This window comes from Apteryx rowi, unplaced genomic scaffold (assembly GCF_003343035.1).
Source record: "Apteryx rowi isolate R43461 unplaced genomic scaffold, aptRow1 scaffold_263, whole genome shotgun sequence".
In the NCBI taxonomy this organism is placed as follows: domain Eukaryota; kingdom Metazoa; phylum Chordata; class Aves; order Apterygiformes; family Apterygidae; genus Apteryx; species Apteryx rowi.
The window spans coordinates 965,679-980,156 of NW_020449008.1; the positions used below are offsets into that span (position 1 = coordinate 965,679).

At 40.9% G+C, this 14,478-nt stretch overlaps 1 protein-coding gene across 5 annotated transcripts in view; it reads left to right on the top strand.

The window, feature by feature from the left end:
* PARVB (parvin beta) overlaps positions 1-14,478 on the top strand; it is a 65,338-nt gene that overhangs the window by 26,002 nt on the left and 24,858 nt on the right. For 4 of the 5 annotated variants that reach the window (XM_026067829.1, XM_026067831.1, XM_026067832.1 and 1 more), the window contains 3 exons: positions 728-798; positions 9,708-9,810; positions 13,580-13,720. In XM_026067829.1, coding sequence (XP_025923614.1) covers positions 728-798; positions 9,708-9,810; positions 13,580-13,720 — 315 coding nt within the window. Of the gene's footprint in view, positions 1-727; positions 799-1,364; positions 1,448-9,254; positions 9,377-9,707; positions 9,811-13,579; positions 13,721-14,478 lie in introns of those variants that run through there. The other variant, XM_026067834.1, reaches the window with a different exon arrangement.

Here is a 14,478-nt window from a genome sequence, read left to right on the forward strand (position 1 = left end):
GCCTCTTGTGGTTGTCCTACTGGCCATTGGAGAGTGTTTCTCACATCTTTCCATCCCACAGCAATAGAAGAAATAGAGGACTGTACCCCTGAGAAATCTACTTTGTGTCCTTCTCCCGTGCCCAAGTACAAACGATGTAAATTGGGCTCATTTTCACTCTGAGTTAACCGCAGGTTGAGCAATCCATGCCCTCTAGGCAGCTTATTTGTGACCTTGCGACCTGCCGAGTTTCAGGGAACGGGAGAATAGAGGCACAAACCATCACCCCAAGTCTCAGCTGTTGCACTGAGCGTAGTGCCATAAGCTTGCTAGACTCTTCAAGATGGTGTAATTTGGGAAGGGTGGTTTCAAATATGAATTAAATACAAATTGAAGTCAGGGAAGATTAATTGACTGCAGTTTTTGGCATGGTAATATTAATATGCACCGCTTAGTATTGAGGATGGTGATTTTCCTTGTGTATTCTGCATACAGAGAGTCTGAGCTGAGGAAGGTCAGTGGAGACAGTCTTATTTTAGGGAAGTTATAGCTGTGTGATCTTTCTGTGCATCTCTGAAAAAAATGCCTAACACTTGATCACTGGATATTCCCTTGCTAGTATGATGACTAGGCACTGTCATTTCTTAATCAGCTGCCAGCCCACTTCATGAATAATTATGGTTGCATTATTCTCAGCAGTGTACATTTGAGGTGTATCTAATTAAAGTTTCCCATTTTACTTGGACAGAGGAGAATGAGGAACGCACCATGATTGATCCTAACTCAAAAGAAGACCCCAAGTTCAAAGAACTGATCAAGGTAGGAAATCGGTATTTTATCCATCTTAAAATCTTTAAGTAGTGAGCCAGAGTCATTTACAAGCTGGTTAGCAAGAGTACAGTTGAGGAGTAACAGCTCATTACTGAAGTATATCTGTGAAAGCTGAGGTCACCAACATGAATGGTATGGGTAAGGCTAAAAACAACAACGAAAGAAACAAGAAAAGGCTGAAGGATGTCAGAGTGCCTGTGGTAGTTAGGGAGTGAAGCTCCATGATCTATTTATATCCTTGTGATTATCAAAGTGAGGATCAGTGCTTAGCTTGAATCTAGCTGCACACCCATTCTTCTCAGTGGCACACAAACCTGGGCTACCTGTCACGACAACAACAGGGAAGGAGTCTTGGAAAGCAACAGTGAGATTTCAGGAAAGGAAAGAGGAGGACTGAAATAAGCAAGGGCATGGTAGAGGAGAATTAGGGGGAGACCTCTAACATAATCGGAAGGTGGGAAATGAGATTCTTCTTGCCCTGTATTCTGTTGTTGCTTAAAAAAAGAAGAAAAAAGGAAAAAAGGACACTCCCAGTCATGAAAATTTTTCTGCAGGCAGGTGCAGACTTACCTGCCCTCAGCTCTCATATTGAATGGCGTCACAGTCTTTCAGAGCATGGACAGAGACCAACASAAGAGTAAGTTGATCGACTGCCTTAGCTAATCATATGCTCTTCCAGCGCATTGTGTATGTCAAAGAAAAGGTTAGGTTAACCAGTGATTTGCTACCTCACAAGAACTTGCTAACTCATGACTTGGTAATTCAGTTGCTCACAAGTTCTTAAACATGAGTTTATTCTGATCATCTTCCATGCAATTCTCGTCATTTTTACTGTGACAATGGATAACTTGGCATTTGTAAAAAGAGCCTGTGCTCTTCTTGAACTTCTTTAAGTTATTGGTCTTGATGGCTTCTTGAAGCAGAATGTTCAGTGGGCGTTTCAGTCCTGCTGGTCAGGATGTGGAAAGGAGATTTGGTTTTTTTGTTTGTTTGTTTTGTTTTCAGTGCCTCTGCCTCCCACATTTCATTTTGTTTGATTATCCTTTTATTCATATCCTCTGTGGCTGGAAGGTTGAAAAGTTTCTAGTTTACCAGTGGGCTTAGGAAATGGGCCAGATTGTTCAGAATCTGTTATCACTGGAGACACCTGCCCAAGGTGTCAGGGATGATGGTGTTTCCAGCTACGCTGATGTGAGGTGTGGCTTTGGGCCTCAGGAGTGCTCGCAGTTTGTTACGTGTATGATGAAGGGTTTGATCCTGAGAGACTAGTATTCAGGAGAACCATTTCTRTGTGGTTAAGTGGTTGAGGTTAACACAGTGAAAGCTTGAGCAGGAAGAGAAGTGCTGGCAGTTCTGAATAAATACAACCTCTTTCCAAAAAGCTTTTGTGCTTGTCTTTTACTTCCTGCTACATTTCCTTTGGATGAAGAATTTAAAAAAAAATCGTTTTCATTAGAAACCACAATGTAGCTATGGTTAGGTGGGTCTGAAAACTTTGTATGATGTATACCCCGCTCCAAGTAGGGCACATTCCTTTCAGGAAACCTTGTGCACCCTATGTACGAACATGCACTTCACAGAACACCTCAGCAAACTCTTCACTTGGTATATCTTGAAAATAAGCCCGCGGATCTGTTATTAACAGTGCAGTAGCATGATTAGGATTACAAAACTGCATCAAACCCAGTTTAGCAGGGAGCTGTGCTCAAGTTTCTTTGTCATTATAATTCACCTGGAATATGTCGTGGTTTTAAATTAGGTGAATTGTACATTCTTTCTTTGTTAATACCCAAATCTTTTAATTCASTCAAAAGATATAATGGTCTCACACCACTCTTTCAAAACATACTGTGGTTTCTTTGCTAGTGGAGCAGAGATATTACCATGAATAATTCAGCTGAACCAGAGTGGTTGCAGTGAAGGAACCCAGTGCACTTTCTGACATAGGAGACATGATATTGAGATTGCATTTGCTTTGTCGAAGTAAATTGGAAATTTTGCTGTTGAATTTAATATGAGTTGGAGAGTCTTCCAGGTATATCATACTCTAGCAAGGTTGTATTTTTTGTTTTAAAACCCTGAAAACCTTTGGAAGGAATGAAAATCAGACATAGAGCAACACCAGTCTGAGTGCATATACTGCATTGTAGAGTCAGGCTCTGGTTCACTCTGCCAGTTCACACTTGCATGAGGTGAGAATAATGCATTACCAATTAGACTGGAGCAGCCAGTGCAAGCAGCAATGTCTAACTGGGAATTATTTCCTCAGAGACGTCATCCAAGGAGAGAGAGATGTCCTGTAGATTGCCTACTTGAAAATGATCTAATTTAGGTAACTGCTAAACATCTGCATACCTCTCATGAGGTGAGAGTTTTTAGGAGAGATTTAGCAGGAGAGACATTTAACATTATGCTGGTGTGAATCTGTAAACCAGGAAGGGGTTTGAATTATGTTGGCAAAAAAACTTTACGCCACGGAATTTGGATAACTCAAAAAAAAAAAAAAAAAAAAAGAGCAATTTATTTCTTGTTTTGCGTTCTTCAGTGGTTAATTAACTTTTCTAAGAGCCCCAGTGCTGCAAGAGAACTGGCCAAGTTAAGTGCTCTGCAGTGGCAGCCAGAAGGGGCTGCCTGCTCCAAAGAGCTTGAAATCAAAGGTCTCCATGGTCTAGCAAGGAGTGAGGAGTGGAATAGACTGAGTTTTTTTATAGTTCAGAATGGTTATGTGTTTTGTCCCCTCAAAGATGAATGTGTCAATAGCAGCAATAGTGTCTGGTGCCTTTTAAAATTTGGTAGTGTAGCTTAGTTTCACTGGTGCCAGCCCAAATCTCTTTCAATGCCAGAGGTAGAAGAAGTGCCAATGGTTTGCCAGCACTGATTTTGAGCGTTTCTGTTCTCTTGTCAGTCATGTACAGTCGGAGTAAATGGAAACACGGTGAAAAAGGAAGCAAAGATATCTGTTGCTGACATTGTTTTAATATCTCTTTGTCTCCACAAAATACTGTTTTAATTTCTGTTAGTCTGATGCCAGAGGAATTATATGCATAGGGGATTGATCAGTGCAAGCTTTTGTGAGTGTTTGGAAGTGATTAGGACAGGGCTGTTGTAGCTCTGGAAAGATGGGCCATATAACATTGTGGTAATGCAGAAAGACCAGGAGAAAAAAAAAAAGGGGGAACCATTTTTTAGTCTTGCTAAAGCAAATACACAGTGAATCCCCCTCATTGAAGGCTGCTCAGTTGGGGATGCTGAAATAGATGCTTTAAATGTTCTTGCACATACGAAAATGATCAGGAACTAGAACTATGACTTAAAAAGTATTGTTTGTTATCATCAGTGGTATTCTAAAAATAGTTCACCACAATTTGTCAATGTGAAGCGATGTGTTCAGGTAAGTTCCCTTTATGGCCAGCAGCGTTTCCCAACCCCTCATTTGACTTGTATGTAGTCAAGTACAATTTGGTACATGGCTAAAGAGATACTTCTAAGACGAGCAGTGCAAAACTTGCTAGAGGACCCAAAGCTGAAAATTCAGATCAGAAAATGAGAGATGAGTTGCATTTTATCTATAACTATATCTATATCCACACACACGCGCACGAATTAATTTACGGAATCTATTTCCAGTATCTGAATGTTTGAGCTTCTTTTATTCATTGTTCGATATTTGTCAACTGACAAATGTGCAACTAAAAATAAGCATTTGAATTTCAAGCTTGGACTATTTTGTGATTGGACATGAGATGACCTGGATTACCTTGTTTGTTCTTGTTTGCTTCAGTCATTGGTGATAGTTAAAATCCAGTTTCTAGTCTATATGTCATTGTGAATCTGTTTAAAATTCAGTTTCCATTAATATYTTCTAGAAGTCCCTTAGTTTATCCATGTCACTAATTCTAAAGAGTACTTGGGGGTTCTTCTAGCTCTCTTTTGAATACTTTCACAAAGCAGGAGGCTGATATATTTGTGCGTTCCATATTGTTCATAGATGTTTCTTTGTGTATTGTATGTAATAGTGGAAGGAATTTTTTTTCCTTATGGTATTTCTTTTTTCYTGGACCAATTTAATGGCTTGTTTAGATTCACTGTGGTGAAGAGAAAAACAAAATGAAACTGTGAAGTTTTGTGTCCTTTCAGTAAGATTTCACATGTGACCAAATGATACCTTGGTTTTTAAATGCTCTATGGTCTGCTTTTAAAAAGCAAAAAATCTCTTTGTTTGCAGGCTGGCAGAGCTTTGTGCTTAGTCAAAAGTTTCCAGACCTGAATATGATTTTTCTATATGAATTTCCATATTCAACCCTGAAGTCAGTAAAGCTTTCAGACCTTTGAGTTTTGCTTCCTAATTCTTCCAGCTCCCAGAGGGGAAAAAAAAGGTCATTAAAATCAGGGTTTTCTTTCTTTGCTGTTTTTGGTGACTGGGTTTCCTGTTTTCCCATTGTGCCACATGCACTCCTATATTTTGTCTTGTTTTTCATTTTGTTTGTTACTATGTAGCAGTGATCATGGGGTCCTTATGCCCTTGAACTCTACAGATTAGCTCTGAAAGTGCTTCATTGCCATGGGAGCTGTCAGCCTGCAAAACAGAAATGCTTCACAGACCTGGTGTAGTTTGATGCAAAAACCCATCTTGCATGAACTAAAAAATGAATGAGCCAGGCAGACTCTTTTTTCCTTCTAGATTTCTGGCACCATTTTATTTCAGCTGTCACCCTCATGGCAAATTTCAGTTTTCAGTCCAGTGTTTAGTAATGAAACATGGCTCATTGAATCAGACATACTCATTTGCCCTAAAAATGGTATTATAAATATACATGTCAGAATTTAAAGCACTGCTGGAAATTTTATAACTACAAACACATGCATCTGAGTGTTTGATGCAATTCAGGGATTTTTTTCTATGAGTGTGGATGTTCATGAAAGGGCAGGCATGGTTTTGAGGACATGGGGATATTATATTAAAGTTTTAAAATAACTACTTATTCCCCAACCTATAGAAGACTTTATAGAAAAGTGGCTTTCTGTAAAGTTACGATCCAGCAAGGTGCTATAACAAACACTGTGAGTCTCCGAGTGCTGAACAAGAATACAGGCCACGGATGCATTGGAGGTGTTTGCTGGATGTGGGATCATTAGGGGCATGTGGGATCTTGCGCTGGCTTCTCTGGTCCTGGTGCAGGAGGAGAGACATGGTGGTGCAGCTGGTGCTGGGAGGAAGGGCGCTGTGGGGAAGTTCTTCCTTGCTTCTGCAGTCTGTCTCTTGCACCCATTACTTTATGCACCAAACATTGGCCTGACTTACAAATTAGCATTGAACTGCAGATGTATAAAGTGCAGCCACAGAAGTGAAGGAATGGGATAGAGAAGGGTGAGATTTGACAGGTCCAAATTAAGCGTATTTTCATGCAGGGGAACACTTCTCTGGCTGCAACTTATGTCTGCTTTCCACCAAGCACTCTGTGCCTGCATCAAGTTGTTTAACTTTTTGGATACTCAGGTTTTTGAATATTTTCTGCTTCTGCCTTTGCATAAAGGAGCAACTATGAAGAACTAGAGCTGACTTTCCATGAGAAGAGAGTCAGAAATTATTTCTGTGTGTTAGTCATTTAAATAAGCCTGAATGGTGTTGCTTTGCTCCCTTTGCAAAAGTTAAACAAATTAAAAAGGGATGTTGGCTCCTACATTAAAAACTACGTTCAGGTTTTTATTTATAATCCATTGGCATTTTCTAGATTCAAACTTCAACACTATTCATCACCAGAAAGAGGAAGTAAAATGTTAATTAAAGGTTTCGAAAGACTTTAGTATTCTGAGTCTTCCTTTAACAAAGCTACTGAGCACTTCTGGAAATCTGGCTACTTCATGTAAGGACTTAAATGGGATCTGATTTCAAATGATAATTTCAGCTGAACTTGAGTTTTTTTGAAAGTCTTTACTGTAAATCTCATGGATGACTCAAATCTTCTATGGCTTTGATTTCTTCAGTTCTTCTCTATTGATATCTATGTGTATCAAGGTCATATCATTTGGGAACTGCACAGTCACCTTATTGACAGGCTGCAAAAATCTGTTTTTAGATGATCTGGGACAAGAAAGTATCTAATTATTGAGGAGCTGCTTTTCTGTAGCACTGGTGAATAGTCTTCAAGACCAAAGATGGTATTGCTCTTCCTGCTGTCTTTCAGCTGTGGCAGTCCTTTACTAGCTTAAAAACTCACTGTAACGTCTCCCTCCAGCCCTTTACCATAAATGTTCCTCTATCCCCTGAAAAAGACTGAAAAGAGACAAGAGCAGCTAGGGAGTTTTTTCCCCAAACGTGGTCATGGCTTCCCACCTGTGGAGTAGAGCCTTGTCAACTGTTTTATTGATGCTGCATCTTCTCCTACTTAACCTTTGCTGGCTAAAATTTCTGACAAGCTGATTTTGGTTGGTGATCTCAAAGGAAACCAAGGGGTTCAGCACCCTGTTCCTTATGGTAGCCAACATGCTATGATCCTTGAAAAATCCCAAGGAGGTGGACTGAGCAAGGAGAGTTAACCTGATCCAGAGATTGCTGAAGAGGTGTCCTGAGAACCACTAGAGGATGAAATGCAGGAAGAGCAGTCCTCTTGATGTATTTCTCTCTCCTTGTATTTGATATATATCAGGCACATGACCCAGGAGCAAGATTGTTTCCAGGGCGTGTTGGAGCAGGTTCTGGGAGACAGGCGTTCCACCATTTCTCCCTTGACCACGGGCCAAAGTAGGAGGAGGACCGTTCCTGCCACAGCAGGGCGTTGCACTRCCCTCTCAATCCAGACCCCCAAATACTAGGGCAGCCGGTGGGTCCGTGGGCTACATCTACCCTGGGCTGCTGGAGCAGGGGAGGTACGATCAGCAATTTGTTGACAGTGCAAACTGGGAAGGCACTGCAGCAGGGGAGCGCGAGGTGGGAGAAGGAGGGAGAGAAACCGGATGACTCTCCTGTGCAACAAGTGATATGAGACGGATGTGAAAGAGGGTGAGAGTGTGGGGCTTTGCTGTATGTGTTGAGGTAGTGGTAGCTGTAACCACACAGAGGAGGCCATCAGATAGAGGGAATGGTCCAACTGATGGACAAGGTTCCTGTAAGGTCACAGAAGAGAAGTGGAGTGATTGAAGTGGTACAGAGCACATCCTCAGCTCTCTACATCTGTTTTGGAACATCATCTCCACTTTCCCTCCTCTAAAGAAGACGGCTTTTGATGTTTTGCTGATACTGCCTCGTGAATAACTTGTCAAAAAAGTTTTGTACTGAAAGGAAGCTCTTTAAAGGAGTCATTTTTATTATTGAGATTTTTCTTCCCTCTAGGCAGATTAGAAGGAAAAAACAATTTACATATGCATGCATTGGATCTGATCTTTCCTCTCCCCGAACTGACTGGTTGCCATCATCTCCCAGCTAAAATTTGCCACTTGTATGCTATTTTTAGAGCTGAGTTTTAGCCCTGCTCATTCTCRGAGTGCTTTGGAGGTACTGGAGATACAGATTAGAGGTACATGAAGCACGAACATTCCAGTTTTGAACTGTAAACTTCATTGTGGACATTAAATCTAGCAAAACTTGAGGTTGGTAAATTCAATGAAGACAGAATTAGTTAAATATCCTTGTGAACAGCATATTTAAGTGTTCATGTTTCCTACAATTGCCAAGGCATGTGTTTTCCAGTGGAAGGCTGTCTATGTTTTGTTTTTGTTTCATAATTAATTTCTTCAATACTTAAAAAAAAAAAAAAAAAAAAAAAAAGGTTCTTAGCCATCATGACTGCCAAGTAGAGGCAGAAATATGGGGTGTAAGCAGGAAGTGAATCTAAAGAATCCACAATTTTATATGAAGTAAATTAAAAACCTTACAATTTTTAATTCAGGCTCATTACTTCTGGTGGCTCTAGTTAATGGATTTTGCATGTCGCTGATTGGCAATTCTATACTCCCCTTTTATAATCTGGGGTTTAGCAGGAGAACATTAAATCTCTTCCCACAGAACTATATTATTTTTGCAAAAGTCCTTTAATTTTCCAAATATTAAATTGGGGGAAAATGCTACTGCCAACTTCAAATAGTCAACGCTGTTTTTCCTGTAACGATTTGGAAATTATTATCTTTGGCACCTGGAAAACATAAGTCAGTTCATTTTCTTTTTAAAGATTCTTTATGCTCACTCCTGTTTTGCAGGCGACTGAATGATTTTTATAATTATGGTAATCAGCATATGGGGACTGTCATATTTGTTGTGGAATGGCTGTTAGGCCCAGTTGACCAAAATTTTAATTCCAGACTCCTCTATTTTGTAATAACTCTTAACACGAAATGCCTTGTCTTATTGCTGAATGGCAGGGATCCACCTAGCGGATCTGTTTAGCTCATGTTAATAGGAGCAGATACTCTTTCTTCTCTGAAATACTTCTTTCTGGCCCACCATCCAGTGTCTGTGCAGGATAGAGATTCATGGAGGGAGTGCTGGGAGTCTCCGTGGTTGACTCTGTGTCAGCTAAGGTTCATGGGACTGTTGTCCTCTACTTGTACATCTGCTGATCATGTAAAGCAGGTAAGACATGATATTTGGGACCCGGAGTAAATAGATACTGGCAAAGAATGTTGTTGCAGAGCCGCTAGTTGCTACTTGCTTTAGAACTGGTGCAATAAAGAAACATTTTAATGAGGAAAAATAGAGGGCACCTAAACTTCTTCATCTCTTCCAAGACCTGAATTAAAAGTAACAAAAGCAGAAACATCTTTTCACCATTATTTCTCTGTGATTTGGAAATACATAAATATGGTAAGCCTTGCTCTGTTCTCTATTCCTGATTATTGCCTGGGATGGAAGGAACGTATTTCGGTGGATTTTAGACATTTGTCTCCCATTTCTGTACCTCCAGGTTCTAATTGACTGGATAAATGATGTGCTGGTGGAGGAGCGAATCATTGTCAAACAGCTTGAAGAAGACCTTTATGATGGGCAGGTGCTGCAGAAGCTGCTAGGTGAGTTCACATGAGAGAAGAAGGCCCCGAGGACTGGAAGGGGCCCAAAATTAATTCTCTCCAAAGCTGCAGATGGCAGCCAGTCTGTGCAGTAACTCACCGGCTCACCAGAGGTGCAGATTGTTTTGCTGATAGCTGCAGTGTCAACTTCTCCATCTGTTCTCAGGTAGTGTTTTGAAAGGGGAGGAAATCAAGATGATTTTTAGGTATCTGATTTGTGGACTAAGAAGAGCCAGACAACTGTAATGTGGCAGAGAAAAGGTGAAGAGATGAATGTTTATGATGGGGGGGATCAAGCAGAAGCTATGTAGGCCAAAATTTTGTCTGTGGAGTTCACTCCTGAAAGCTTTTGAGATGAAAACTTTTTTGAGATCATAATAGAATTATTTTTAGAAACATTTTTGATAAACAGAGAGTGCATGATGGCAGGCACATACTCCTAATGTGCTGTTATGCGTGTAGGGAGGAATGATGCATGAAGAGTTATACTCATTTAAGCAGTCGTGATTTGGCAACCCCCTCGCCTCTTTGCAATCTAGTGTTCACTCAAGAAGCACAAAGGAAGAAACTTCTAATGACGATGCAGTGTTTCATGGGGCGCTTCTGGCACACAAAGAGCCTTTAAGCTCCAAGTGCCGTGGTAAATACACTCTGGTTGTCTCTTGGGAGACAAATAAGTAAAATGAAAACAATCTATCTATGATATGTTTTCAAGAGTGGGCTGGGATATGGGCTGTATGTATCAGAGTGGGGCAAGAGGATTTAATGGTGATAATTTCATTGGCTCTGATGGATACTACTTACTGAATTTTCTGTGTATGCTACTTAAATAACAGGCCTGCAGTGTTTTGGTGAACATTCACAAGCTTTTAAACATTGGTTAACAACAACTGATTTGTGTGCAATTAAAACTCCCCCAAAATATCTTGAGGAACAAAATGAGAGTGCTTTTGACACTGCTCTATTAGACAGCAACTGAAACCCCTCCAGACATGGGGAAGTGAGGTGGTGCAGAGTTAACTTTGGCTGGGGAGTGTTTGCATGAATACAAAACAGTTACGGGTTTGGGGCAGCATCCAGTGGGTTATGTTATGAGAATTTTCAGCTCTAGTGTGATATTTTTAAATAAGGCTGTTCAGAAATTGGAGTTCAAGTTTTTTATTGCTACTTAAGTCTCTGTGTGGGTGACCTCACCAGTCTTAACACCAAGGTGTGCTCCCTCTTACTGCGGCTTCTCCAGAAGCCCTTTGAAGTAATTGGGGTGAGCTGGCGTTCCTCTAAGCGTCCTTTCTGGGATGCTGGGAACAGTATYGCAGACAGACTTGCAAATTTGCTTCAGTCTCTCTTGCTGAAGGTAGTAATTGGCGTGTGACCACAGTCTGACTGCAGAGGATAATAAGAGGGCAGAATCGTACTTCCCGTTGTAGACACTGCTGTTTCAGCTGATGGTAGTGTGTTTTATTGTAGCCATTTGTCAGAGGGAGTGTAAGCAATCAGTGGTGTGCGCAGAGGCCATGGTTGCACCCTCAGGTCCGCAGACATTTGCAAAGTGCTTGGTTGTACATGCACACGTAGCTCAGCTGGACTCAGCAGCATATCTTATGGGAGGAAAGTTAGGCAAGTTTATCTTTGCAGTCTTGAGGCTTTAACTGCACTGGCTTTTTCTCATCTTCTTCCTGTTGGGCCGCCGACTGGAGAGCCAATGCATCTCCCCTGCCCTAAAGCCCTCACAACTCATCATCAGTCTCACGTTGTCACAGCACAAATTCTTCAGTGCTGTCTTGATTTCTTCAGCAAGAGGCGTGCTGCTGAGTCTAGCCATCCTTGTGCTGCATGAGTGGCGCGAGAGGCAGCAAAGCACATCCCACTGGTGGTGGTGCTCCTGGCGCTTGGGGTCTTGCAATTAAGTCAGCCATTGGTTTCACACTTGTCTGCTCTCCCTTTGCCAACAGCAAAGGCTAACACAGTAGGGTCATTAAACCTCAACTAGCAGTTACCATCCCTTGCGTGGGAGAGACATTTCAGGAAGGTCTGTGTCTTGAGGAGCAGGCAGAAGAAATGATAGGGGAAAGACAGCAACTTGTCAACGGGCTTGTTCTGAAGCAGCTCTGAGATTAGCAGGTGGCTGTGCAACTGGTTGGGAAGGGCTCCCTGCTTGGTTGGTTTGTCAAGGTGCAGGCAGTGCCTCCGAGAGAGACTGGAGCGGCTTGGTGTTCCCTGTGGCAGGGGGAGAGAAAATCAGTTTCTGCTTGGTGACTGGCAGTTCACCTGCACTGAGAATAGATAGGAGTCGTAACACATGACCAAAATGTGAACATTGTAGGATAGGTTTTTATTTATTTGCTTTTTAAGATATAAGGTCATTTAAAATCATATTTAAATGCTTTAGCAGTCAGTTTAAAAAAAACCTCAGGGAGATCTTGGCTAAAGAACACTTTTCCCATTTAAATTTTCAGATATTGATTAAAAAAAAAATTCCTACTCTATATTGATAGAAAAATTCAAAATGTTCAAAGCATTCATGAATTGATGATGTGTAAGTCTCTTCTGTTTGGTTTACTGAAGTACTTTTGTGTTTCTGTCACTGTTATTTTTTTGTTTGTTTTTAAATCTATAGCTAGGTAAAATGTCCAAAAGAAAAGCACTCTTGAATTTGAGAGCAGAAATATTTCCATTATTGGAATAACATGTTCTGACAACTCTGAAATGTTTCTAAAAGAATGTTGAAGCCTCTCCTGTCTTGGGACAACTGTTTCAGTGAAGTATGTTTTTGTTGCTGTTGTTGTTGTTTTAAAAACAGCAATAATAATATATAATTGGAATATGCTCAACCAGTCCTGCCTTCCTAGTCCCAACAGCACAGAAAGTTTGACCATTTTTTCCCCAGGCTGGAGGGAGAAAAGAGATCAGCTGTTCCCACTGCTCTGGCGGCTGCAGAACTCTTTACCCTCCCCTTCCCCAGCTTTCTTTTTGAGAGAGAAAAGTTCAGCTCCAGTGTCTTTGGCGAGGATCACAGTGCAGAGGAAGAAAAGAATGACTCGTGTATGATTTTGGCGACAAATAACTGTATTACAGAAACAGAGTTCAGCTTTTAGTAATGGCATTTAACAAAACTTCCTGCATTAATTCATTTTTAGAAGTAATCAACCATCTTGACAACATGACAATATTCTAACTATTTACTTACTTTTTTAAAATTAGTTTCACTAAACCAGTATGAATCTATGGGTGGATACTCTTTTGAGGGTTTGAGGAGGCACACTTTGCTTTACTTTAAATTCAGACCTTCAGCTAAGCTGAAATAAAGCTTGTTAGACTAAAATAAATGTCCACACAAGTATTTCTTTTTTTTTTTTTTTGTGTCCCAGATTAACTTCCTTTATTAGAAAAGTCCATTAAACTGGTGCAAATTCCATGTGGAGAGAAGGCTCTATTGTACTAAGTGTTTTTCAGCAGTGAAAGAAAACAGGAGGCACAACTGTTATTGCTAACTTGGTGCCTATCTGAAAGTTATATATTTTGAAACTCAATTGGGAGCATGTTCTGCCAGACCTTATCTGTTCTCCACTGCAGGGTTTATTGGAGTTAACACGCTTTGATGAAAGGTTTGCTTTCAGCCATTTGTTTTCTGAGGGTAATCGCTCTGTTGTAAAAATTTTTAGCTGAGGCCAGCTCTGATGGCTGGTGCTCTGTGCTCTTTATTCCCACCCAGGCCCTTGTTCCATCTGATATCTCCTGTTCTTTTTCTTGTTGCTGTCTCTAAATACAGAAAAATTGGCTGACCGTAAACTGAATGTGGCAGAAGTAACGCAGTCTGAAATTGGTCAGAAGCAAAAGCTGCAGACAGTGCTGGAAGCTGTCCATGACTTGCTGCGACCCCATGGCTGGACGATCAAGTGGAACGTTGACTGTAAGGGTGCTTTTATGCCTCCTCTCGGCTTCCCAGACCAGGAGGATATAGTAATCAATAGGTTGATCAGCTTCTCTGTGCTCCAATAGTGTGTTTTTTTATTTATTTGCATAGAGACTGTTACCAAATCCATGTATGGGTTGTACCTGATACTCACCTTCTCATGTAGTCTTTGTTTAAGCTTCACCAGACATGCAGGGCTATGGGATAATTGAAGGATGTTTTCTGTTAAGCATATGCTTTAATTAAAATGTTTTCTGTTTGCTTCCTGAAGTTGAATCCCTACAGTTAAGAGAAATTTGTTAGACGTTCAATTACTAGAGGATGGTCTAAGCCTTCAGGCCACCACAGTGAGAGGCAAGGGCCTGCTTAGAGATGTAGCTTTTGACAGACTAAGCCGAAAGTGCACTCAGTTCCAGTCTGACCCATTACATTCCAAAAGTGAGAATGGAGTTTGAGAGGTCCCTTCATCCAGGTAGTGGATGGTGTTCGTCTCTCACAGGCAGCCAAGCTTGTGCTACCACTTTCAAAGTCTGCTATAAAAGCAGGATTTTGCAGTATTCTCCAGTGGAGGGAGAACGATGATTGAATCCAGCTCTATTTCTTCATTGACTAGAGAGGGAGCTGAAGTTTCTCCTAAGTTAGGTAGATAACATGAAGGCAGGGCTGGGTCTGGGCTTTGCTACCTGTAAAATTATTTTGTAGACTTTATTAATTCAGGAAAAAGAAGAAAGAAGACCATGCTTACCATAGTCTTT